Consider the following 26,628-nt stretch of genomic DNA (forward strand, 5'->3'; position numbering starts at 1 on the left):
GTTGGAAGATAAGAAGATGATACAGGCTGGGAGTAAAGATAGCTTGAATATGAAATAACATCACGTTGAGAAGACAGCTGACTGTTCCCGGTAAAGAACTACACAATCTATAACGATTCATCAGCACACAGAAGGCATTTGGGCCAGAGATAATTACACTAACAGTACCCAGTGGCAGTGTGATTGCTCCCAGGTGACATTGCAGGTTATTAAATTGTCATGGTGCACCCTGTTTCGGCGCTGCAGACGCTTGAACTGAATGCCCACAAGACTGACTCACAGTTTATCTGCTCCATTTGTTTGACATCTTTACGACATACCGTATTAACACAGCCTAATTTCATCTGGGCCTCAATGTCTTCTCTTGGCTGTCTCGTGGAAATCCTTCGGGGTTAGGTTAGGACTGCTGGGACGTTTGTCTCGACCGAATTACACCCAGCGACACTTCTTCCGTCCTATCGTTTCAAGTTGGCTAGGGACGAACTTTTAAAGTCGTGTCATACTGACAATTATGAAAAGAAATGAGCTCAGAAGTGTTTATTATGAAAGTACCGAGAGTGCAATTCTGAGAGGTGCATCCAAAATGCAACGCAAACTTTCGTAGACTTGATTACAACATTACCTAAATGATAGAGAAAAAAACGAAATCAATTGTGGCGTGACAGTAAGAGTTATGTGATCCGCTAACAGAATAAATCAGGGATGAAAAATCAATCATATTAAGAAACTAATAGGTCTCTTAATGTCTCTGTTTGTGTGCAGATGACACTCCCATCCAGCCATACAACAAGCACCAATCATATTAACTATCCTCCAAATAACAAACCCCCCTTCAAAACTAATAAATGATGATTTAAATGTTTGTATTTTGGACACGAAAAGCATCCCACCCCCCATTTTGGAGTGGACGCGAATGACCCCGGTCATTATGTGCAGGTATGCAAGTATGCATGTGTGTGTGTGTGTGTGTGTGTGTGTGTGTGTGTGTGTGTGTGTGTGTGTGTGTGTGTGTTTGTGTTGTTACATTTGCAATACTCAATTCAAAATATGATGCATGTGCACACATGAATCGCAAAATCCTCTGTAAAATCAAATGCTAGTGCAGTCCACCAGCTGGTTCAGGAGCCTTGGGTTTGAATAAATGAGGCAGTTTTATAAAAAAAAAAACAATATAGATTAATGCTGGGTTGTACAATGTTTCAGTGCTCTAATGTCTACCACTAAATCTTAATGCTCCCTAACTGCCAGGCGATGCAGCCCTCAATGGCAGCAGCTTTGATGAGAGAACACTCCTGCACACAACAAACAAAGAAAAAAAGACGACATATTAATGAACTGATACTCACATTTTGCAGGGAGATCATAGCCGCAGGTGATCTTGGCCTTACCGGTTTCACAGCCATTCAGTGAGTGGCACTCATCATACAGGCAAGACCCCGCCGCTTTGTGTATGCAGCCATCCACTGAAACACAAACAGACATACAAAGAGAGGTTAGGCCTGCGAGGAGAAACAAAAGCAGGCACACAACAGGTCTCAAGCTAACTGGGCTAATTTGCAGATTGTGTGCTTAATCATGTCAAAACACATGAGCGTTTACAGGAACATGGTGAAAATGATGTTCATGAATCCTGAATCCCTGCGTTAGCTCTGAATCTTCTCTCTGTGGGGACGCTGGGTCTGCTATAGTGAGCTGCCCCTGTTGCTGGTAAATATTGACGAGCTCGGGAATGAAATTAGCTGGGCTCGGATCTAATAACGCCTCCACGCGCACGGTGAAAATGAGACTGTTCTTCCTGTAATCCTTCTCCACTGTCAACGGCGATATACAGTCAGATCATTAACCGTGTTTTTCTGCCCTGGGATAGGAATCTCATATCTGTCCTGTTCTCCGTGGCGAGCGTGTTATGATGTCGCTCTGTGTTCTGATTCTGTCGCGCTCCCCCGTTGATGTGTGTGTGTCCTGGTTCCACGGAGACCCCGGGTCCTCCCGCCCCCCTGCGGTTTTAATTTTAACGGGTTAAGGCCGCGATAACACTTGATTGATGGCACGTCTTACACAAGGAGGCAGATAGATAGAAATCCACATTATCCGTCTCTGAAAGCCTGACATCCCTCCAAGAGCATGTTATCAATCACACTGCGACATCATAAAATCCTCCTCAAGTTGTCCTGTAGAAATCCTCACAAGCCATTAGAGGATAACAGAGGCAGGAGGAGGAACAGTAGCTGTTGGAAAAACAGATGCGTCTCTTTTCTTAAATGTCTCTTTGAACGGCGTTGGCCGATGGAGGGAACACGTTTCTGGCTTTATCCATCAAAGCATAAACGGTTGAGGGTTAAGATCGCCTGCGGGGATAACCACTGTTTACATATTCTGAGCTGATGAAGAAAAAAGAACCGAGGGACAGATAACAGCAAAAAAAGAAATCTGAATTCATATTGCTGATAAAAGGAAACTGTGACGCGAATCACTATCTTCATCTCTAATGTAATAATTATTCACGAACAGCGCCAGGAAGAAGGAAAATGATCAACATTAGTTTTACACTATCTTCAAAAATGTACTTTGTTTCACATCGTCAACACAGACAAAAGGTCTTCTGATGAGGGATGGTCCTTTTCTGAGCTGCTTTCAATTTCTCAGGGATGAGTCAACGACAACAGCTGGGCGGAAGACTTTCCAGCTCTATCAATCATCTTTAATGGACTGAGGGACAGGCAGCTGACAGAGACGAATCCTGATGGCTTTTCCGAAAAAAGTAACACGAGTGTGACAATGATGTGGATATGAGGAGGTATCGCTCCGGTGACAACGAAAGCTGCTTAACACAGCGCAGATGTAGCGCTGGCTGTGGGCTTGGCATTTTTTAGAAAAACAAGTTTTTGTGCAAAACAAGATTGTCCACGATCATCAGCCACACTTATTTGCATCATAATTGCTTCTTAACATCTCGCCAGCATGAATTGCTAAATGGCTGCGCTGAAAGCTCCGGGACTGTACGCGTGCTTCTCTATTACAGACGCATACACGCTCCTGCCGTATCAGAGAACGTTGCCCTGTTGGCCTCGTGATTCGTTCTCTAAATGAGTTCACCTGATGCTGCATCTACATCACCGGTCAGTATTTGCTAATGTCTCAATTGCTCCTGACTGGCTTCATATTAAGTGTTAATGTTGAATTGATCAAGGCCTCGGTGTTATTAAAGTTGTATGATCCTTCACATGGAGTTACTGTGCATCACTGTGCATCTAGTGTCAGCGAGTCCCTACATGCCTGGAAATCTGCTCACAGTGCCGGTAAATAGAGAACAAGATGCTGACCTGATCTGGCTCATTGCCAGAGTCTTGGATGCTGCTGCTATAGATCTGATTTACCTGCTTCACGGAATGGGTGGAGTGCCACAGATGCACAGCGGGTAATATGCGTGTTTGAGAAAGATATATTTAGAGGGGTCATAGAGGCAGAGAGAGGTTTCAAAATGTACTTTATCATTTCAAATTCAATTGCGCAGTGGGGTTGAGAGGCAATCAAAACCTGATGGTGAATACAGTTTTCCATGTCCATTATTGAGGCAACCAAACCTGAGATAAGTGGAGATATGACCCACATGCAATTTGGCCATCAATTTATTTCTCATTTAAGTGGAATTTCAGCATTATTCCCTTAAGCTTTCCACATTATGGATGCTTGCAACATTACAAAGGCATCCTCATATTCTCATTCAGTAAGACTGGCTTTTACGTTCACCTCTGAAAGGAGGACGAGTCCGCTCACTCTCCTGTCTCCTCACAAAGAAACACCAAGGATCGGACCAAGACTAAACAATTCTGTATTTTGCACATTGTCTGCAAATTCTGGTTATCTGCTCGTTTCACTTGCAGGTAAAACCTTTTCCAACTGAAATTTTGCTGCAACACCTGATAGTAAGTAACTCCAACGTATCGCGTTATCATTCATGTGTCACGTCCATATTCAATAGTCCTGAATCACTCAATACAACGCCATTGTGTCTGCGTCTCTATTCCATTACACTTAGACGCAATAACCGCATTCAACTGCTCAAAGAGGTAAGTGCTGCCATCCCGATGATGCACCTGCATCACAGCATTGAAAGGTGATCAAAGCGACCTCTCTCTCTCATCTCGCAGCGTTTCAGTCTGAGTCACATGGCGAGCGGGAGAACCTAATGTGCTCGGCGATGTGATGCACAACCAGCGGCGCCCAGTGCTATATTCAAACTCCTGTAAAGACTTCTTTAAGGAGGACATTTCATTTAACAGGCTTAATACTCAGACGGCAGCATCTGCTTCTGTCCACCCCACTCCTGGGCTTCCCCGGCCACCGTTGAAAAATACAACAGTTAATACCTCATCTATCTCTCTCCTCGCAGCCTGCCACGGCTTCAGGCTGGGCCTATGTGGGACAAAACATGTATTCATCTTCTCTGAGTGCCTTGCTCAGAGAAAGCTTCCCCGAGCAGCCACTCCACCAAGTCCGCACGGCTAATGAAGATAACTTTTCGCGGCGGCTGGACGGCATCCCTCTGAACTCGTAATGGGAACAAGGAGAGCAAGAGATGAAGGGAGGGCCATTTTGAGAGAGACAAAAGGAGACGAGTGCGTGTGCATGTCAGAGTGTGTGTCAGTGTAGAGCGGTGTGAATTGGTTACTCAGCTGTAACCTTGGCTCCCGCCATTGTTGGAGACACCTCTGCCTCGTCCTCTCCAGGCTCCGTTCCCACATGCATTAAGGGACTCAGCAAAGCTCTGCTTACTCTCCCGGGGCTTCTCCCAGGCAGCCCGAAAAACCAAAGGCTTTCAATCGCTCCCTCAGACACAATGAATACCTGCTCTGCTCTCATTACAATACCCTGCTTTTCAGAAATAGTGTCAGCTGCAATTTTCTCTCCTAATTATTTTCCGCTCCTCTGAGGGCTGGGTTCAGGGCTGGAGCCAGTGGAGGCGGCACCGGCTGAGCTGGAGGGAGAGTGTGTGTGTGTGTGTGTGTGGTGTGTGTGTGTGTGTGTGTGTGTGTGTGTGTGTGTGTGTGTGTGTGTGTGTGGTGGGAGGGCCTGGATTCTACCTGGCAGGACATGGAGAAGTGTGAATATCTGTCCATAATCTAACAGAGGGGAATGTACGTCCATTACCTGCTGATCCACTGAGATCTCCCACACGCCAACACTAAAACTTTGATCAATGCTCTCTCACAGTGGGAGATGCAGTTTCCTCACAAAACCAAACACACGCCTGAAACTATAACTCCCTCTCACCAATTCTTTCTTCTTTTTTTTCTGTAGTATCCATGGTAACAACACATTTCCTCTGCAGGAGCCGTACACTGATCAGAGCCCTTCCACACGTCCACCTCTGTGATTTACGACACCATTTTCTACTCAACTAATTTTACAGGAGGAGATAATGACATGGATTAGTTGCTAATCAAGTGCCAATCAGAGATCTGGCTGAACTAAATGTCAGGAGGAAAATGGTCAAGCCGTTGTGGTAACTCCCTTGTGATACTGGATTATGTGTCCTAATCGCAGCAATTTTGGATGCAACAGGAGCCATAGCCCGCTCTCTACTGTAACCAAGTTCCCAGGGAAGGGATGCTAATCTCCATTTTACCTATAATACCCAGGTAAACAGTGGATTTGGGCTAATAGAATGCCAGGCAGGCAATCACAGATGTTACTCTCCAAAGTGACATAAAATACCCGAGGCTTGCATGCCTCACAAGTCCCCTGACACCGCGGTGTAAGCAGGAACGAGCATAAATGACACAATAATCACAGGTTTCGCTACAACGCAGGGTAAAACCCTGTTGTTATTATTGCTACAGTTCAGCCCGAGTTGACGAATACGTCAGTCAAGATTCGAGGCGCTTTCTCTGAAATGGCATTAAGGTAGAGGGCTGCACATTGAGCCTCGGCTTTGAGAGCATGCTGCGGGTCGCATCAGTCACAGAAAGGTCTGAGGCTTATTAAGATATCTGGATGTGCAGCTGAAGGTTTGATAGTTTGAATACACAGAGCAGCTAAAACAACACTTTGTTCACTGAACTGTTGAGAAACAGTTCGCTTTGTTAGATAATGCGTCATTACATATTAATATAACATAACAATTCATGGCTTTGATTCCATGACATAACCTTGCTCTTTCTCCACTGTTCCTTTTATTGTCTTTTATACTATGGCATACATAGATTAGCCGGGATACGCTGTAATTATTGCTTTGTGGGGTACCGGGAGTCAGAATTTAATGCAGTGTAACACAAGAGATGTGCTGTTAGTTTTTAACAATTACACATTTACATTGTGCTGAACGTTCCAGCCTGTTAACCTTCCTACTTTGCATTTTATGCTATGTCTAGATCTGTTGATCATGCCGACATTAAGCCAGCTAGCTTTAAGCTGACTGGAGTGAGATTTAGTGAAGGTAAGTTATTTTACCATTCAGGACAATGAAGTGAAATACTAACTGGTAACTAACCAGTAAAACTAACCCTCAGCATAATTATATTGTCTTATTTTACACTTGCTCCTCCAACTATGTATGGGCTCAGTGCTGCTTGATATACAGCTCTCATGTTCCTGATGTGTGCATGTCATATAATGGTTTCTGATTTGAATCTGGACTTGAAAAGTGCTTTATGAATTCAACCATCATCAGTACGACACGGATTTGCTACTTATCTCCACGAAAGAATAAGCATTAAAACAACAACCAAACGTTACAAGATCTCTCTATGGGCTCATGTGTCACTGTCAGTAAACTACACCACATGCAGCCGTCCTTTGCACACCACCGTAGTACGACGAGGGGGGTCCGGCCTACACAGCTGACAGCGAGGCCCACAAGGCTGCTCCAAGCCCCCAGGAAGTCAAATGTGCGCTTTGAGGTACATTTGACGGAGTGGCACAATGGTGGAAGTACAACTTCCGGGTCACGAGATGCCACTGGGCCCAAAAATACTTTTCCCCATAGACGAACATAAGGTAAGTCAAATAACAAATGAATAGCCCTGATTTCAATCATTAGGTCCTAAAAGTTTTAAAATGCACTAATAGCCGAATCCAGACTTATTTCCCTTCCTTTCCTTCCCTTGTCTGTCCTGCGGGTGTCACTATTAAAGCAATTTAATCAGAGTGATCGTTCTCTTTTCTCTAAAAATAAGGAGGAAAAGCAGTTACTCCTCTGCCTCTATGGACCAGCCTCCCCTGGTATGCATACTTCTTAAAACTGCAGTGAAAAACGAGAGTTGGATTTGTGGCACGGGGGCTGACGTTAGACATGCTAGGAGCGAACGCTCTTTATGCGGTTGTTCCCAGGGCCGTAAAGGAAAGCCAGGTTATGTTACCCCAGCTCATGTGACACTGTCCTTGGAAACCTGCAGTCTGACAGCTGTGGACAACTCGGTGCCAAACCCCAACCGTGTTGAACTCCCTTGGACACTAGTGCCGGCCCCGGCCCTCACATTTAGTGTTGTTTTAACTGCTCCGTCTTGTTGTTGCAGCATTCCCCGTCTGAACTACCTGAAGTACACAGTCTGCATGCTTTACATGACCTGGGTACTGATGTTTCTGCTCTGGAGTTTCCTACACTGCAGATATCTAATAAAATGCTTAATTTATTTCCGAGTGTAACGAATAAACTCGACCCTGTTTTCAATCCTAACCCCAACCCTAAAATGAGCCCACACATTGACTATTTACTGTCACGAGTTTCACTTTAAACTCCACAGATGTCCTATCAAATTGTGCTAAGTTGATAGGACATGGAGTGTCAACAAAGACTTGTCCAAATGAGGTGTGACAAGCTGCCCTGCGTGGTTTCCAGGTCTCTTTATTAGTTTGCATGCCGTAGCTATGATGGTCTGTATTTCCTCACAGTATGAGGAATGGACATCCATGCACGACGTGGTCTGTGTTAAGCTGTATTGCTCTTGTGGTGTATTGACTGGTTGATCAGCAGCTGTGGATTTAAGGGCATGTCATCAAGGTACCACAGTAAGCAACGTCTTTCAACATAACATTGCTGTCATATGGAAACACAGTCGAGATAGTCCCCACATCGATCACAGCCGCTCATTGAATGGTATCCCACCCGATCCACATCCAGCATTTGCGTCTTCTAATAATCCATCTAGGTCTAAAAAAACGTCTTTCATTTTTGTCTGTGTGTGTGTGTGTGTGTGTGTGTGTGTGTGTGGTGCCCTAATAATCACAGATAAACACAAAGCTTCTCTTACTTCTCCACCTGCTTCAATATCGCACTCATTTTTCACCTTTGACTCCTCATCCAGTCTCTTCTTACGAACAAGCGCTCCGTCAATGTTGCTATTATCGCCTCGTCACCAGGTTAGATTACCTTTGGCACCCCGGCTTTCCCGTTACTGCCGCAGGAAAGAGAGGGAGTGAAGGAAAGTCTTGACGGCAAGGCATGAGAGACTCTCAGAGCTCTCTCTTCCAGCAAAACCAATCCAAAGAGCAGTGTGTGTGTGTGTGTGTGGGGGGGGGGGGGGGGGGGGCACATTTTATATTTACTTGCAGAGTATAACTTATTAACGCTCCTGTAAATGCGACTTCACTCCACAATGTACATAAAAAATAATCATTTCTCGCTCATGTCTTTCATGTCGTAATTGTCTGAGTTAAATTGTTTGTGAAGTTGAACACATTTCCATCAGTTCTTCGGGTTCCTGGAAGGAATCAAAGCCTTTCTGTACAACTTGAAACATTATTACCAAAACAAACATGGCATGTGGTTAATTCCTCCCTGTAAGGAGGTCTGACATCAAAGAGCTCTCATAGCGGGGGCTTAAAAGAGCCATATATCTCTTGTAAAAGAGGTAGTCAACATGCAACCCACAACCACCAGGAAGCATCTCCTATCAACTAGTGTGCCACCTATCTCAGTGGGCGAGGAGCAAACCGGCTGCCAGAGAAGACAACAAATGAAATATGCTCTTTCCGAATTATAAAAGTGTGATCCCGCTGCTGACCAGTGAGGGCTCCCCGGTTGGACCACATCAAGAGTCAGAACCAGGTGTGAATTATTGATTTGATACATCATACACGCTTTGACTTAACATTACTGCAGACCTACCACTGCCTTCACGACTGCCTCGTGGAGACTTTCATGTTTGGAGTGTGAATTAGCAGGATATGTTAATGAAGCTGTATTAGTCTGACACATTTCTTTGTTACTGAACATAACGGCCGCCTCTATTTGGAATCAATAGAAAACACACACACGCACACACACACACACACACTTTCATCCGGACATAATTAAATGTCGACTCCTGAAGAAATTGCCCTCTTTGAGAAGTTAGGGCTAATAAGGGACACACTAATGTTGAGAAAACATGGCGAGGAAACACAACCCCCAGAGCGAACCTGGCCAATTTCATCATAAATTACTTCCCTGCACAAAGTTCACCTTTGAGTCGCCCAAGAGGGCCTGCTGCATGATGGTAAAAGATGACGTGTCTAAGAACAAACCGGCTCGAGGTAAAATCTGGAACAGAAGCACTTTGTTCCGTGCATACCCGGCCCTGAGAAGCAACACCAGCAGACAGGACTAGACAAATGTATGTAATTATTGAGCAATCTGAACAGCACGCTTTAAGGCTGGCGAGGAGAGAAAGCATGCATGGCTGCTGCTTCAGACACTCGGATCTTCAGGCCAAACTCTCTGGCAAGTCTGTAATTGCAGAAATGAAGAAAGATGGAGCCGTTCAATGAAAGGCCACTGCTTTGGATTAAAATGCATGGACAGCCGTTGCTATTATACAAGGTTCTTTGGGGTTGCTGGTGCAAGGCGCTTCTTCAGCAAAGCCTACAGCCTTGTACGATACATTTACATTTGCAAAGAAGCACACGAAGCATGTGAACCCCACAGAGAGCTATGGAACTAAAAGGTCAGAGGGTTTTTTTTTAATTTCTTGATCATTAAACTTATTTCATCTGTGAAAATAGAGGCTGTGGATGTTTGAATTCCTGCAGACAATAAAAGGACTATGACAGTGTGATAGGCTACAGGACTGGCAACATCAAGGTTTATATCAGGAACTGAGGTCCAAGACATTCTTTGTGATATTTCCATTACTGTTAAACTAGGAGCGAGAAACATTTGGGCAACCGTAAAAACCAAGCAGCATTTTCTTTATAGCAATGCTATCTGCTCTTGAGTTGTTGGCACTACAGTACAGAGCAGCCTACAGCGGCAATATCCAAGCTTATACTCTCCTCACTGCTGTCTACCAACAACTCGCTCCCTTATCATAAACCTGTGTGTAATACATACTGTATGCAATGTCTAGCATATGGAAATCTGACACAACGTTGGGTAGAACAATCCAAAACGAGCATCCATGATACTGCTGCTTCAGTCCCAATTTTCCAAAAAAAAATAAATCGACTGCCGCTGCGCCTCTGAACAATAGGTCAGTTGGCTGCTGTTATTGGATTTCTAAATTGATGAGTATATTGTAACAAGACACAGCAAAGTCTGGCCGATGCACCAGTCTGTGATAAGAGCGAATGCCACAGCTATGGTACTTGGAGAGGTGTTAAATAACTCAGCAATATCAATGTTATGCTTATTAAGATAGAAGAAAGCCAGCTTCATTATGACAGAATGTATATTAAAAGAAACAGAATTGCTTTCTGTCCCATTATGCAGCAGACAATTTATCTTTTCATTTATAACAAATGTTGAAAAATACTAAATAAGACATGCAGTGTGTTCATCAATGGCAGTTAAACATTAGAATATGCAAGATACACTTAAAACTACGGGGTTCTCTGCAGGTCTTTTCACATGTACTTAGCTGTTTTATGTCGCTCCACTAAATACGTTTTATCTGTGCAGCCAGTGGGGGAAGGAGCTGCATTTGAACACACACAAAAGTGAAGTTAAATTAATGTTTTTTTCCATCATAAGCATCACTGTGATGTCTGCCTGAAAAAGGAAGAAGCCAGAAAGAATTAAGGTTTAGCCTTAAAATCAATACAGTGATCGGTAAGTGTTTTTCTTTTCTTTCAAAACAGATTACCAGAGAGTTCTCCAAGATCATTATCCCTGCTCCATCACTGTGAAACTCTAAACAAGATGGTTAAGAATTGAATAAAATCAGTGAGAACTGCTGGTGGGCACAACATGATTATTTGTCTTTCATAAAATATATTTTAGCGTCGGTGGAGTTTATGATCTCAACAGATCAATATGTTGACTTCAGGAGTATAAAAGCCGACTGTGTTAAAGTTTTAAATCAAAGTTCTCAAGTGTTACCCATTATACTGACTGCTTTTGTACAAAAAACAAATATATAATTATGGAGTTTCCCTTCACTGCAACCTATAATTCAGGGTGATCAAAACACTTGTCGAAAAAGCCACAGTGTGCCGCGCTGCTAAAGAAACCATTACCCTTCTGTAACTCAACGTAAGCAAACAAAAGGAAACAGGCCACAGGGGCCAAAGCTGGCTGTAGCCTGCGTGGAATCCTCTCCAGTGATTTATCTGACGGGCCCCTGACCACTTTCTTGCAGAATCCCAAAGTGTGCTATCTACTAATTGAGCCTGTGTCAGCGCGGGGGAGATTAAGCGTCCGCAGCTGCCCTCCGAAACGTCTTCCCCAGGCCCAGCTGTGAGACACAAATCAAAGGCCCCGGCACAGAGACCAACCGGCACAAAACAGAGCCCACCTCCGTTCAAACCCAAAGCTCAGCACTAATGTCCTGCCATGATTAATTGTTTGGCAAATATCTCCGGTATAATGTCCGATCGTGACGGTGAACCAAATCGGATACATTTTTGACACTGAACTGATGATTCAGATCAATTCTAATGAGTTAGGTGATGTAAGAGATATATTTGCAACAACCACGGCTGCAGTAGTGCGGCTCTGCTCCCCTGTGGGTCGAACAGTGCATCAACACCTGGCACACTATTCATAGACTTGACTTAATAACATGCCCATGATTTGCCTCTTGACTCAAGTGATCTTGCTGGGCTTTCCTCCACAGGTTCCGTTGCAGTAAAAAAAAGCCTGTAGTAGACCCCTGGGCTCTCTGAGCTCCCCGCGTCCTCAGTGAAAGGCCCGTCGTCCTCCCACTGCCTCCACTTGTAAAAGCCCTGTGTGGTCTCAGTGCTTAGTGGCCATGGCCCGGCTCCACCGTGTGAGCCTCCTTGCTGCAGAGCCAAGGATTAACAGAAATGGGTCTTTTATAATTATGCCGCCATGATTCCAGGCCTTTCCTGCTGGTCCTTTTAATTAAGTCGATAACTTTTCTCAGGGGAAGACCGGCTTTAACATACTTACCGGCGATTTCAAAAGCGGCAAAGATCTTGTTAATCAAAATTATTATTTTGTTATGAATTAAAACGTAATCACATTTGTGGGCACGCCAGCGCCGCATGTGAGAGGAACAAACGCTCATTGGTGGGGGTACGATAATGTAACCGTTGAAGCGTTTTCTCTGTCTCCACCCACCCACCTCAGTGATGACTGGAAGAGCTGCCCCATCTCTTATGGATGGAGGGGAGTCTTGGAGGGTAAGTAGGGTCTTCTGTCACTCACACCTTTTGTGACAGGTCTAATAACAAGGGCGATGCCTGATCACTCTACCATCCAACCATTACACTGAAGGGACCTATCCCTGCCATCCGGTGGGCAGTCACGCTCCCATCTTTCTCTGGGGAGGTTTTGACAATTCAAATGGAACGCTATAATGGCCTCCACAGTGACAGCGCATTCAGATAGCTGCTTGTCCACAGCTTGCTTTACTGCCCATTCATTTAACCCCCCCCCCCCCCCCCCCACACACACACACACACACTAATGCAACCTCATGTGTTTATGATTTACAGAAGAAAGAACAGAACAGCAGTGGAGAGACAAAAGATATTCTCACCAAACATTTTGTAAAAGATATATAGCATGATGAGCTGACAGATCTTCCACCCAGCTTGAGTACAAATATCAATCTAGAGAAAGGCTAAAATAATAAAATAGATGTGTCAAAATGTTACGCTTTTGGGATTACACACGAGTTATTGCCGCGTTTAAACATCCCACACTTTACTGAAAAAGTACCAACATATAGTTCCCCACTTTGTGTGTCACAAACCGGCAGAGGCAGATATCAGTTATTGAGGCTTTGATGGAAGCCATTGACCTTCCAGAGATGATATGCGGACTTACAATGCAGTGCACTGTCACCTGTGGGAATAGTAGTTATCAATTCTGACGTTGAATCTCTCAGGTCAGCATATATGTCAGCTAAGCGCTGGAGCAGCAGTGATGGATGTTAGAAGAATAGCGGGCTACATTCTTTGTTTTGGAGCTTATCTGATGATTTCCTTACTGCCTCTTGAGCAGGTTACGATCCATTTTTCATGTCTTACACCAAGACAGGATATATTAAAGCCATTTATGGTATAATTGCTAATTCCATTAAAGAAGAGATTAAGACATTATAAAAATCAGATTAATTCTCATATCAAGGCTGACTGTACTTCAGAAATAAGACACACAGGAGATGGAAGAAAGGGAAAGAGAGAATACAGATGAGCGGCTATACCTCCGTGTGTATTGAAGCTTTCTTACACAGCATGTCTTTTCTTCTACAGTAAACTACATCATTTAAAAATCCATATGTAAGTTTTGGTTAGTGTGACTGCCCATGTATTTACCTAATGTCTGATGGGTAAAAGACGGGTCTTTTAATCTACATTTGTCATTGAAATGAATTCCTTATTCAATGCTCACAACCATCGCTATGCATTACCATCGGATATGTTGCTGGAAAAAAACTGGATTTACACCTGGCAGAGATCCTAGAATGAAGCAAACCAGACAACCTCTGGAAGCGACCTGGCAGACTGAATCATTTTCAGATCGCACTGACTCTACACCTTGCATTAACACTAACCTCTCCTTTCACATATATAATATGTAGGCACACGTTATGTTGTATTACCAATCTCAAGACAGTGCTTTGTCATACAGCAGGACTGCTGCAGTGTGTCAACACATTCTTAACAGTTTCACTGCAGTGAAATCCATGCATGTGCTTCTTAATGCAAAGGCAAGGAACCGTTCCAGTGTACGGCCTCTGCATTTCACATTACAACTGTGGATTGAGTCAATGAGAAAGGGGCAAACAAACAAAAAGCCGGCTGGCAGAGAGACCTGGCACAGCCTTAGAACACACCGATCAGACAGGAAGTGCCAGTTCAGCTCACAGACAGACAGCAGAGGTTTGGGTCTTCTCTCTCTCTGGGGATGCTAGCTTGAGCACGAGTTATCCAGTGAAATAGTGTCGTATTCAAGGAGACTGTTGTTCAGACACTTGGGCTGAAAGGTCAGGTATCCTCCACATTACGGGTCCTATGCACACAATGTTCCCGATGAAGGAAAGTACTGTGTGTGGCAGCCGGAGGGGCAACCTCAGAGGAGAAGTGGTAGAGGGACGATATTGCCGGACATGGAGGCGGAGCCCCATGTCAGGGAGTGGAAAAGAGCGCCAAACCACCATTTATCTACCGACTGGTTGTGTTTATTGGTCCGTGTTGTCGTGAAACCCCCTTGCCACCCCGGGGGCTGTCACAATTTGGTGGAGAATGTGGGCACAGTCCGGTTCTGGCAACACTGACCGATAGACCGACCAACCCAGTAAGCATGGCCACCCCGGTGCCATTTCAAGAGCTGCTAGCGGGGCTAATCGCTAGCAACCAGGAAACCCAAAAACGCCACGAACAAGCCATGCAAGTACAAATGCAAATCCTCCAAGCACAGCAGCAACAACAATACCAACAGCAAGTACACATGGAGCAGTATATGGCGGTACAAACCGAACGCGCGGAGGCGATGCAAAGCGACATCAAGGGCATGTTACAGACACAACAGGAGCAACGTACCGTGGAGAAAGCCAACCCAGCGCGCTTCCTTCTCAAGCAGACGGCAGCTGACGATGTGGAAATATTTTTTCAGATATTCCAGACAACGGCACTCCGGGAAAAATGGCCAGAAGAGCACTGGGCTGAGTTGATAGCCCCCTTTTTGATCAACGAAACGCAAGTAACGTATCAGGACTTAGAGCGCGCTGGAAAAGTTGACTTCCGGGTGTTGAAAGCGGAAGCGTTACAGCGATGCGGGGTCACGCTGGTACTAAAGGCACAACGATTTCATGAATGGACATATGACACCTCCCTTTCTCCGCGAGCCCAGATGCATGAGATCAAGAGGATTACGACGGCCTGGCTGCACGCAGAGCCCACCGAGGTGTCGCCCACCGATCGTGTCGTCATGGACAAATTCCTCAGATCCCTCCCGTATGAGGCAAAAAAATTGGCCGGCCAGAGAAACCCCCGCAACCTCGAGGAACTGGTAGAGATCATGGAGGGTTACCACGCAGCACAAGCGTTAGTGCGTGGGGGAAGAAACCCGAAAGTGGAGGGGTCCACCCGCAAAGAAAAGATGAGAACGGAGGAAACTACCTATGTGTCTCCCTCCTTTCCCCCAGGCTTTCCCCGACGTCGGCCGGCGGGTGGACCGGAAGAGAGGAGGTGCTACCACTGCGGCGAGATCGGGCACATCGCATGGGAATGTCCTCACCGCCAGGACGCACCCATGACCACGGCCAGTGAGGGGAGTCGCCCATGCGGACTGATTACCGGATGCTGGGCCACTCACGAGGACCTCATGCCCCTCACCCCGGTCAAAGTAAACGGCCGCGACGCCTCCGCGATGGTGGATTCCGGGAGCGCGATTACCTTGGTGAGACCTACGTTTGCTCAGTACCCGCTCCTAACCGGCACCCGAGCGGTCACGTGCATCCATGGGGAGACCCGCGAATACCCCACCACCGCCCTCGAAATATACACGACGAGGGGTAGATACGTCGGCACTGCAGGAGTAGTGGAAGGACTCCCCGTAGAGGTGCTGGTCGGCCGAGACCTGCCCGTGTTCCAGGAGCTGTGGCGCAGCCTGGTGGTGAAACCAGGTACGACCCCTCACCGAAAGTCCAAGAAGAAAGCCATCTGTGGGCTGGGGGAGGAGATCTCCACCGATCCCCTATCGGAAGGAGTCGCCAGTGCCGTGGCCCGGGCGTTGGTGGAGGCCACCCAACCCAACCCCGAGGACGTATATGCCACAGCCGTCGAGAACGACGGACCCTCCAGCCCCAGTGAGCCCGAAGGAGAGGCGCCACCCATCCCCGAGGAGGCAGATACCCCCTCCCTCGAAGAAGAGGAGCTGGCCGGGCTGTTCCCCCAGGACCCGGAGGAGCCCATCTTACCCGGGCCCCTCACAGGGAGGTTTGGGACGGCCCAGTTGGAGGACCCCAACCTAGCCCACGCCCTTCGGCAGGTGGCCGCCGTAGACGGACGACCACTGGACGGGGTAAGAGACCTCCCTCCCACACATTTCTCCATTTATAACGGGCTCCTCTACCAGGTAGTAATAAAGGACGGGGCCCCCCTCAGGTTGTTACTGGTACCACGTCCTTTCATACCCTCTGTCCTCCAGTTAGCCCACTCCCATATCTTAGGTGCCCATCTAGGAGTGGAGAAAACCCTGGAAAGGGTGAGGGCCAGGTTCCACTGGCCCGGAATAAAAAAAGCCGTGGAGGATTACTGCCGGAGCTGCCCCGAATGTCAACAAGTGGCCCCACAACCCCATCACAGAAACCCGCTGGTGCCCCTGCCGATCATCACCGTCCCCTTCAGCAGGATCGGGATGGACCTAGTGGGGCCCCTACCCAAGACCAACCGGGGACACAGGTACATCCTGGTGATAGTGGATTACGCCACCCGGTATCCCGAAGCCATTCCCCTACGCTCTATGGCCACCAAGGGCATTGCAAGGGAGCTGGTGATGTTGTTTTCCAGGGTCGGAATACCGGAGGAGATTCTCACCGACCAAGGAACCCCGTTCATGTCTAGGATCATGAAGGATCTGTGTGGCATGCTGAAGGTGACCCAACTGAGGACGTCGGTGTATCACCCCCAAACGGACGGACTAGTAGAACGATTCAACCAGACACTGAAGAAAATGTTGAAAAAAACCATGGACCAGGACGGGAAGAATTGGGACCAACTGCTACCCTTCCTGATGTTCTCCATCAGAGAGGTGCCCCAGGCATCTACCGGATTCTCGCCCTTCGAGCTCCTGTACGGTCGACGACCCCGGGGGCTACTCGACCTGGCCAAAGAAGCCTGGGAACACCAACCCTCCCCCTACCGCACCATGGTGGACCACGTCGAGGAGATGAGGGTGAGGATGGCATCCCTCTGGCCCATCGTCCGAGAACACATGGCCGAGGCACAGGCGGCCCAAGCCCGCGTGTACAACCGGGGAACCCAACCCCGAGTGTTTAACCCAGGGGATCGGGTGTTGGTCCTGGTACCCACGGCGGAATGTAAGTTTCTAGCCCGATGGAGGGGGCCGTATGAAGTAATGGAGAAAGTGGGGCCGGTAAACTACCGAGTCCGGCAACCAGGTCGGAGGCACCCGACGAAGGTTTATCATGTGAACCTGCTCAAGAAATGGGTGCGTAGGGATGCCATGCTCTGTTTCTCTCTCTCTACCCTCCCAGGAAAAACGGAGCCAGTCGAGGTACCCGTGGGAGAAGAGTTGACCCCCCGGCAGAAGCAGGACGTCCGGGAAATGGTGGATCGGTTCCGGGACGTGTTCTCCCCGGACCCCGGATACACCACACTGGTGCAACACCGGATAATCACCGAGCCCGGGAAGAAGGTGAAGCTAAGGCCGTACCGCATCCCCGAAGCCCGCCGGGGGGCGATAGAGAGGGAGGTACAGAGTATGCTGGAGGCCGACATCATCGAACCCTCGACGAGCGAGTGGTGCAGCCCTATAGTGTTGGTTCCGAAACCCGATGGCTCGGTCAGGTTCTGCAATGACTTTAGGCAGCTCAACGCCATCTCAAAATTCGATGCCTACCCGATGCCCCGGGTGGACGAGATGATAGAGCGCATCGGGAGGGCCAGATACATCACCACCCTCGACTTGACTAAAGGCTACTGGCAAGTGGCAGTAGCCCCCGAAGACAGGGAAAAAACGGCCTTCACTACGCCCATGGGACTGTACCACTATAAGAGGCTGCCGTTCGGTCTCCACGGAGCCCCCCCACGTACCAGAGACTGATGGACCAGGTACTACGTCCCCATCGAGAATACGCGGCAGCCTATCTGGACGACATCGTCGTGCACGGGGAGGAATGGGGGGCTCACCTCCAAAGACTGGAAGCCGTCCTGAAAGCTCTGCGAGGGGCGGGGCTGACAGCCAACCCCAAGAAATGTCGCCTCGGCCTCCGGGAAGCTGACTACCTGGGGTACACCATCGGCCGCGGCTGCGTCAAGCCCCAGGTAGGGAAAGTCGAGGCGATCCGGGAATGGCCCCGCCCCCGCACAAAGAAACAGGTACGAGCATTCATTGGGCTAGCTAGCTACTATCGACGGTTTGTTCCCCAGTTCTCTGCTCTTGCAGCACCCCTGACGGACCTAACAAAAAACCGGCTGCCAGATCGGATCGTATGGACGGCAGAGACCGAGGACGCCTTCGAGAAGCTGAAGGAAGTACTCTGTTCTGAACCAGTGCTGGTGACCCCGGACTTTACGCAACCATTGGTGGTACAGACAGATGCCTCCGAGACCGGGGTGGGTGCCGTCCTGTCCCAGCTGAGGGATGGAGAGGAGCACCCGATCACATACGTAAGCAGAAAATTATTACCGAGAGAAACGAGATACGCCACGGTCGAGAAGGAGTGTTTGGCCATCAAATGGGCTCTGGGGGAGTTGAAATATTATCTGCTGGGACGACACTTTACCCTGGTCACGGACCACGCCCCCTGGTATGGATGTCCCGTTCAAAAGACAATAACGCCCGGGTCACACGCTGGTTTTTATCCCTTCAACCATATGCTTTCTCTGTTGTCCACAGATCCGGGGCCGCTCATGGAAACGCGGACGCCCTGTCTAGACGGGACGCCCTAGGTTCCTGGAGCAGTCCTCCCCCCAGGTCGGATTTAAGGGGGGGGGTATGTGGCAGCCGGAGGGGCAACCTCAGAGGAGAAGTGGTAGAGGGACGATATTGCCGGACATGGAGGCGGAGCCCCATGTCAGGGAGTGGAAAAGAGCGCCAAACCACCATTTATCTACCGACTGGTTGTGTTTATTGGTCCGTGTTGTCGTGAAACCCCCTTGCCACCCCGGGGGCTGTCACATGTGATATAGTTGCTCTTCTATATTCATTTGAACACTTTTTTGGACCAAATTATCGTGCACTATGAGAATGCGCCACCACCTGCATTTGCACTTGGATGCACAAACATTTAGCTGTTTGAGTCAAACCCAATGAGCTGTTGGTCAACTTCCCACTAACGTTACTAATCATATGGCAACACATCTTTGAGAAATCTCACAATATGAAGGCATGGAGTTGGGACCAAGCCAATGTTCTTACCAAGTCATAATGAACTCTTGACCAATTGTGATGCCACTTGCGTCTCCGTCCGTAATTACATACCGCACATTTTTTTTCTTCATCTTTGTGCTTGGGCAAAGGCATCAAGTATTTTCAAATCAAAAGACTCAAATGAAGTCATGAGGCATTGGGGTGAAGGTTCAAGTCTGACTCTAGTCCAAGTCATTCGAGTCCACACCTCTGAATTACATCATGAACAAAACCCAGAGCAGAAAAACAATACTTCCTCAACAAATACTTCCTAGATGGGCACCAATTTAGATCAACTTTGAAAGCCTGCAAGGACATTAAAGGTGGAGCTGCTTGCACTTTTCACACATGTGTGGCTGTCTCTGTCTCACTCAATTCACCATGGTACTGTCTCGAAAGATGTCAGCTGTAAAGTTAATTAGTCAGTGTGAACGAGAGCCCAACAATAGCACTTTGCGGGAGCACCAGAATGCTGATATTGAGCTTCTCTGCTAATAGTGTAGCGCTTTAACACTCCCAGTCATTCACCCATTCATACACCGATGGCAGGGGCTGCCATGCAAGGTGCCACCTGCCCATCAGGACTCGAACTAACCATTGATACCCATTCATTTTGGGTTTAAGTGTCTTGCCCGAGGACACATCGACAGGGATTAGCGAAGCCAGGGATTGGAGCACCGATCCTCTGATTGACCACTGAACTACAGTCGGCCTATTATTAGGACTAGTAATCACAACCCATTCAAGCCAATGTGCACACCAAAGCAAGACACTTTGGCAGCTTTAATCCGTTTAGACAGAAAATAAACCTCGATTCTACACAGTAACGGCTCAAAATTGGTGCGGTTTTCATTTCTGGGAGCAATATCCTGTGTGATGACATTAAGGAGCAGAAACCGTATCTCAAGAGAACCTACAGCGATCACTAATCAGTGAAAGACTAAGGGATCTCAGGAAGCGAAACTGGCCTCGAAGCTGGCGGCGCTCTATTAATAATAATATTGGAATTTAAATATGCCCAAACAGAGCGTCAATATATATCTGAAGCCACTGCAGCAGTTGGATTTATCAATACCTGCTTTGTTTTCTAGCCTATGCGATCTGTATACACATTAGGTTGCGAATCACTGCCTGATATACAGTATGGGCACATTTATGCTGCAGGAAATATGACTCGCATAATAAAATCTTGGCTCACAAAACGACACCCACCGGGGGTCATTACAAGCAACTGTTTTCCATACTGCTCTTTTTATGAGCACTTTACCACAGGTAAAGGCAGCCAGGCCTGAACATCAGTGAGGTACATGGGAGGGATTTATCGTCTTTTGACAATAAATCTGATGTCAAAGTCAACACAGTATAGTATACATACTGTATGCTCAATAATATGGATGCTATACTGCACACCCAACATCTGCTGAAGACCAGCACTCCCACATTTGCATACATATATATGAGATACAAGCATTTAACCCCCCACACATCTCACCGGGACTGTGCAGAAAGGAGTTCATCCCTCATCCTGCCTACTCCACTCCCTATATGAAAAACAATATGAAAAAGATTTTCATGATTTGATAGAGAATCTGCTTTGTTTCCCTTGTTTTATGAAATGCTACAGTACAACCCAAAATGACATGGTTCACTAAAGTGTCACCGTTTTCTTTTTTCTCAAACGCCTCTTTTGTATTTCAGCACCGACAGTACTTATTATACATACTGCCGTAATAAAAATAGTAAAAACTAGGGCAGATGTTTCCCGTTATCCAGAATTTACCTCCTGTAGAGAACAAACCAGGGCAGCATCTTCAGAGCAAGTCTGCAAATCAAAAGTGTCATATAAATTGTGTAATTACACGCATTTGAATTAAGTGTATAGTGGGAAACAGTAGCACGGAAATGCTCATTCCTTAGTCCGCCGCTCCCCAGCACTTCCATATCAGAACACAGGAGATGCAATGTGTTTGGAATATCCGTTCATAACAACCTATAAACAATATGTTCCTCTCCTAAACTCAGTGTGTTGTTATGTCTTAAGTTGTTCTTGTGTGAATGTTACTGCTTTCCATCCAAGAGACCGATGTAACTGTCTTCATTTCTATGAATATTACTTCATAAATAGTAATACAGATAGTAGTGGGAGCAGTACTATGTCAACAACAGGCTTGTAATTTTAGGTCAAAGCCAAGAATAATGGTATCCTCAATTTGACTTTGTATTTGCGAGGAGAACTCTACAGCGAAATGGTTACTGTGGAGATAAAAAGCCACTTCAACAGATTCCACTGGCTGGTCAGCGGTCCATTTACCAGTGAGATGCTTCTACTGATGTGCTTCCTTTGAGGCAGCCTCGAATGTTTGTCTGGTGGTCAGGTGTTCTGGCACTCTCATATTAATGAAGGGATGTCAGCAACATACTGGGCCTCTAGCCAGCGATTGTGCTGGGTCTAAGACAGCTAGCCAGGTCCTCTCCAAGCATATGCAATCTGCAATGCAAATCAATCAACAGTGTGTGGCCAGCGCAGCAGCACCGCACAACAGCCTGACTGAGAGCAGGGAGTCAGTGTTGAAATGAGAAGCCGTCCCTCTCCGTCAGGTGCCATTGGCTTCTCATCGCCATCACTCTAATGAGCCGGGGATCCCCTGAGCAGGCAAGCGCGATGGAAGACAAGAACACCGATACATACCAGTTCTTCTCAATCACAGAAAATGCCAACGTGAAGTTTGAAGTTGTTTTGTTGAACGTGGGGTAGACTGTGCAGCCAGCATCCCTGCTGGTGTCATTACCATAGTTTTAATAACAACTGCCTTCCTACAAAGGGGTACAAACATGCATACGTCTAATACATTCAGGGACGTCTACAATTGAGCCAGATAACATGATCATTTTGCAACAAACATGTGAACTTTCTTTTTGTGAAGTACAAATGATGGAATGACCCACATTTTGAGCGATGCTATATGAACCCAGTTAACGTGCACTTTATTTGAAGCTGATGCTCCGTAACTCGTCAATTATTTCACTATTGCCAACATGCAGGAAACAGATTAGGCTATTCGGCATATTTGGTGAAGTCAGTAACTAACTTGTTAGCCATATAGCTCAACTAGAGTATATTCCCGACATCTTAAGGACCATTTCTGATAAGTGATTATATATTTAAAAAACAGATCAAATGTAGCTAAACGTTACTGTACTGCTGCAGTCATTGTAAGAGACATATTCTCCCCAAGATGCCATCACTGACTATAACATTATTATTATAATGTGGGTCATTATAATACAACGTTTACATGCTATATTTAGCTGTACAGTGCTACAGAGCAGACCAGAGGAGTGGGGCGTCTTACCAACACTTGAGTCTGGCTTATGGCTCTTCAAGACCAAACAATGTTGGTATTTCAACTCTTCAGAAAAAATACTTTACCACACATGTTCATTTCTTTTTAAGCTCTATGTTCTATGTTAAATCTAGCCCGTCATGAACATCGCAATCAGGTTATGTGCATCTGCCACTCGAGTAATATGCATAGCATCCAAAGAAAGTTCAGTGACCTGCAACTCAGAGACCCGCTGTAGTGTTTCTATCCTGAGAAATATCGTGCATATCCTTCCTCCATCTCAGAGCCACAGACGAGCCGGGCGTCAGACAGACGTTCCTATTTCCATTCACATTGCATTTGTTAAACCAGGTACGACGCAAGCGATTCATTTCTCCTTCCCTCCGATCTGTCTGGAAGATCATCTCTGCTGAAGCTTGGCAGAGGGGAGATGGAGGAACGGAGCAAAGCAGATGATCAAATCCGAGGATGATTCTTGTGTCGTTCCACTACACAGTAGATTTATCCTGGTCCTGTTGCTATGGTTGCCGTGCAGCGGGGGAGAAATCTAAGGTAAAGTGTAAATCCCTTCATTGATCACTTGGTTATACTTTCATCATATCTGGTGGTTAAAGTGAAACATGCTATTGGATTGGTGGCCTCACAACAAGCTAGATTAAAAGGGTCAATATAAATGATGAGTCTCCTCCATTTGCTTGTAAGGGCTGAAATGTGTTACCCGGCGCAATACAGCAAACAAGAGCAGACAACACAACAGGAAAAAAAGATGGAAGAAAGCATTTAGTAACCTATTTATTAAATAAATGTAATATTGGAGTATATTTGTGACAGGACTGGAGGGCAGGCGTAATGAATGGGTTCTCTGAAGTCATTTAGAACAGATAGAAACTAGTTTAGTTTAATTAGATTTTCAAACGGCTGGGGGTGTTGTCCCAGTTCTGAAACAGAGCAGTCTTTGTGAAGTCGCATTTAAAAGCTCCGGTGCATAGGCTACTCTAAGATACATGATAATTGTGCATTTTAATCAGCTTGAGAAGTGTGAGGCACAACAAGCCGAATCCCATCTGCATGAACAACGAGCTAGAGCAGTCACATCCTCCGTAACGTCCTGCTGTAACCACCGAACACAAGTTAGTCAACCAAATACTTTTATTGCTGGCATGTAAAAGCTTTGCCGCTCAGATGTTTGGGGAGATTACAGTCATTTTAGTTCACCTACTCGGTACGCTATTCTTCATGACTTGGCGGTTCACCATGTAAAAGCTTTTAACATTTAAACCAAGGTTCCAAATTCATACAAATCCATAACTCAGACAGCATTTCTAAGTTGTTGTTGTCCATAAATGATTGAGCGAACTGCTGACAAAAGTACACACTTCCTTTTTTTTTGTGTGACAATACGTGCTGTAGTGAAGGGTAAAAATAACAGGTTGTGTCTGCTCAATGGTCTGTAAATCGACTGGATGATTGGAAATCACACCAAAGTGATGCCAGACAACCCCTCACCTGCACGGAAGAAAGTATCACAGCCAGGAGAGGGGATCTAATAGTAGGCTAAAAGCACACAGAAAAGATGAGTGCGTCCTCAAATCCTGCAGGTGGTGACGCCCACCTGATTTCCAGCGCTTTTTATTCAAGTTCCAACGTCACAAGCTCCGACAACGGAATGTCTGCTGGTCGAGATGAGAAAACAAGCTCGTCATTGTGTGGCGCTCAGTGGACAGTTGGTTAGCCAATCAATGAGCACAATTAATGTTCCGATGAACACCGCGCACTGATTCAGCAGCTGATGCTTTAATTGGATAGAACCAAAGTGGGAGAGAGGGTGACCCCTTCACTGACCCGTATCAATGGAGCCGTGCCTGGAGCACAACCTTTATGAATGACCCCGGTGTCAGAGGTGGACCAGGACAACCCTGCTTAACCCCCTGGACACATCAGCCCATGAGGTCATTTAGCATCATTTGAAATCATGTGTCAAACGGCTGTTCGCATCTGGTAAGCATTTCTTTTTTTCAATGAGATTAAAATTAGAGAAGTATTAGCGGTGACAAGTAGTTTGGTGGTTCACACACACACACACACACACACACACACACACACACACACACACACACACACATTCTGTCTGGTAGCCTAAGACTTGTTAATCGGGAGCGGTAGAGTGGAAACTCAAACGTTCTGGCGCACGCAAACAGGAAGGTTCAGTCATATCAATGGAGCAGTCTAACTGATTAACATTCCATGTGAATCCTGCAAAAGCATTTTCATTGGTTTTATAATTGTTTTAGTAATTAAAAAATGCTTTTTTGCCTACTATGTAATGAGGGCAGTAGGGCCAAAATCTTCTCTCTCGATATCAGTAATTACATATCTTGATAACGATACACATCGCAATGTCAATTTAGTTTTCTGGTAATTCAACAAATAATAGTTTGTATAAAATGACCACATGGTAAATACGACTGACTTTTCAGATTTTATGAAGAACTTTATTGCAAAATGAACAGAGAAAAATACGATGTATTTCCAGCTAATCGTTTCAATGCAAGCAGAATAATCAGATTAAGACGATAGTTTGATTTCACTACACTGGGGTATTCCCATGAGCAGAATTATTATCAACTCTTGAGACATTTTATAAGTTAGTATGTGCTCAGTCAATTTATCAATTTAAGCAACGTAATTGTGTATCCCAGTATCTCAATATATGATTTCATCACGATATGACTCCATTGAAAGACAGTAAATGATCATCTTGAATTATCTTACCTCACAAACTGGGGTTTCAACAAATACTAAGTCATAATTTCATGTTGTTTAATCGTTAAAGCATGACAATAAAACCCTAACCTTTTCAAATTCAGATCGGGCATATCCTACGCAGTATAAATGTCTACTATCACAGTATTGCGAGGTGCCAAAAAGACATATTTTATGTTTCAATTGATGGAGAGGCTGATCTGACAGGTGCAAATCCCTAAGGGCTGCAGAGTGAAAGATGTTTCACTACAGTATTGCAAAGGAGCTGTGTAAGTTATGCAACTACAACAGAACAGTGATCAAGTCGACACAACATCTTGGGCATCCTGTTCAACACCTCACAGTGCAAAAGCAGCAGATCCTCCACCATTAAGAGTTAGATGAAATCAAACGGTGAGTTACATTTTTAGATAGGTAGTGACCAGGAAAACTCAAATCGGAAGGAGCAGACTAACTCATTGTTTCATTTGAATGACTTTGCTAATAGCTGTAGTCAGTAATCTGCTATGACCTGGCCAACTGCCTTTACAGGGAATAAGAGCTCTTTAGTTTTAAACAGCAAGAGAGAGAGTAATTACAGCCACAAAGTCAGACTGGCCTCAAAAAGTTTCGGCTTGACTTAGCAGGTGCTAATGGGATGTTTGAGAGCTTAGGCTTTTTGGAGTGGAAACAACTATCGCAGGCAGTGTGAGCTGACTGGAGCGAGAAAAGACAGCCAGCCACTCGGTGACGCTGTGACTGACACGAGCTGACAGTCAGCTACACACCGGTCACTCAGCCCGCAGAACAAAACGCTCCTCTACCAGAAAAATGGAAAACACATGCGACTGGCCAGAAAGACGGCAGGCTTTTTTTAAACGACAGCGAGACAAGGCTCGTCTAGCATGTGTCATCCCCCTCTGACAAAGACGGAAGAAAGCTGCAGTTCCTTTTGTGCGACAGTTGTAATTTCAGAGTCGTTTAATTACTATCCAGAGAATGGAAATCGATGCCGGCATGCTCGTACTATCTGATGATTTCTTTCAATTACAGGAT

General features: G+C 46.1%; 1 protein-coding gene across 2 annotated transcripts in view; it reads right to left on the minus strand.

Annotated features, from left to right (window-relative positions):
* macrod2 (mono-ADP ribosylhydrolase 2) overlaps window positions 1-26,628 on the minus strand; it is a 381,154-nt gene that overhangs the window by 222,564 nt on the left and 131,962 nt on the right. For both annotated transcript variants that reach the window (XM_079280386.1, XM_079280385.1), the window contains exon 5: window positions 1,347-1,463. In XM_079280386.1, coding sequence (XP_079136512.1) covers window positions 1,347-1,463 — 117 coding nt within the window. The remainder of the gene's footprint in view (window positions 1-1,346; window positions 1,464-26,628) is intronic.

Source organism: Melanostigma gelatinosum, assembly GCF_949748355.1.
Source record: "Melanostigma gelatinosum genome assembly, chromosome: 12".
NCBI classification, from domain to species: Eukaryota; Metazoa; Chordata; class Actinopteri; order Perciformes; family Zoarcidae; genus Melanostigma; species Melanostigma gelatinosum.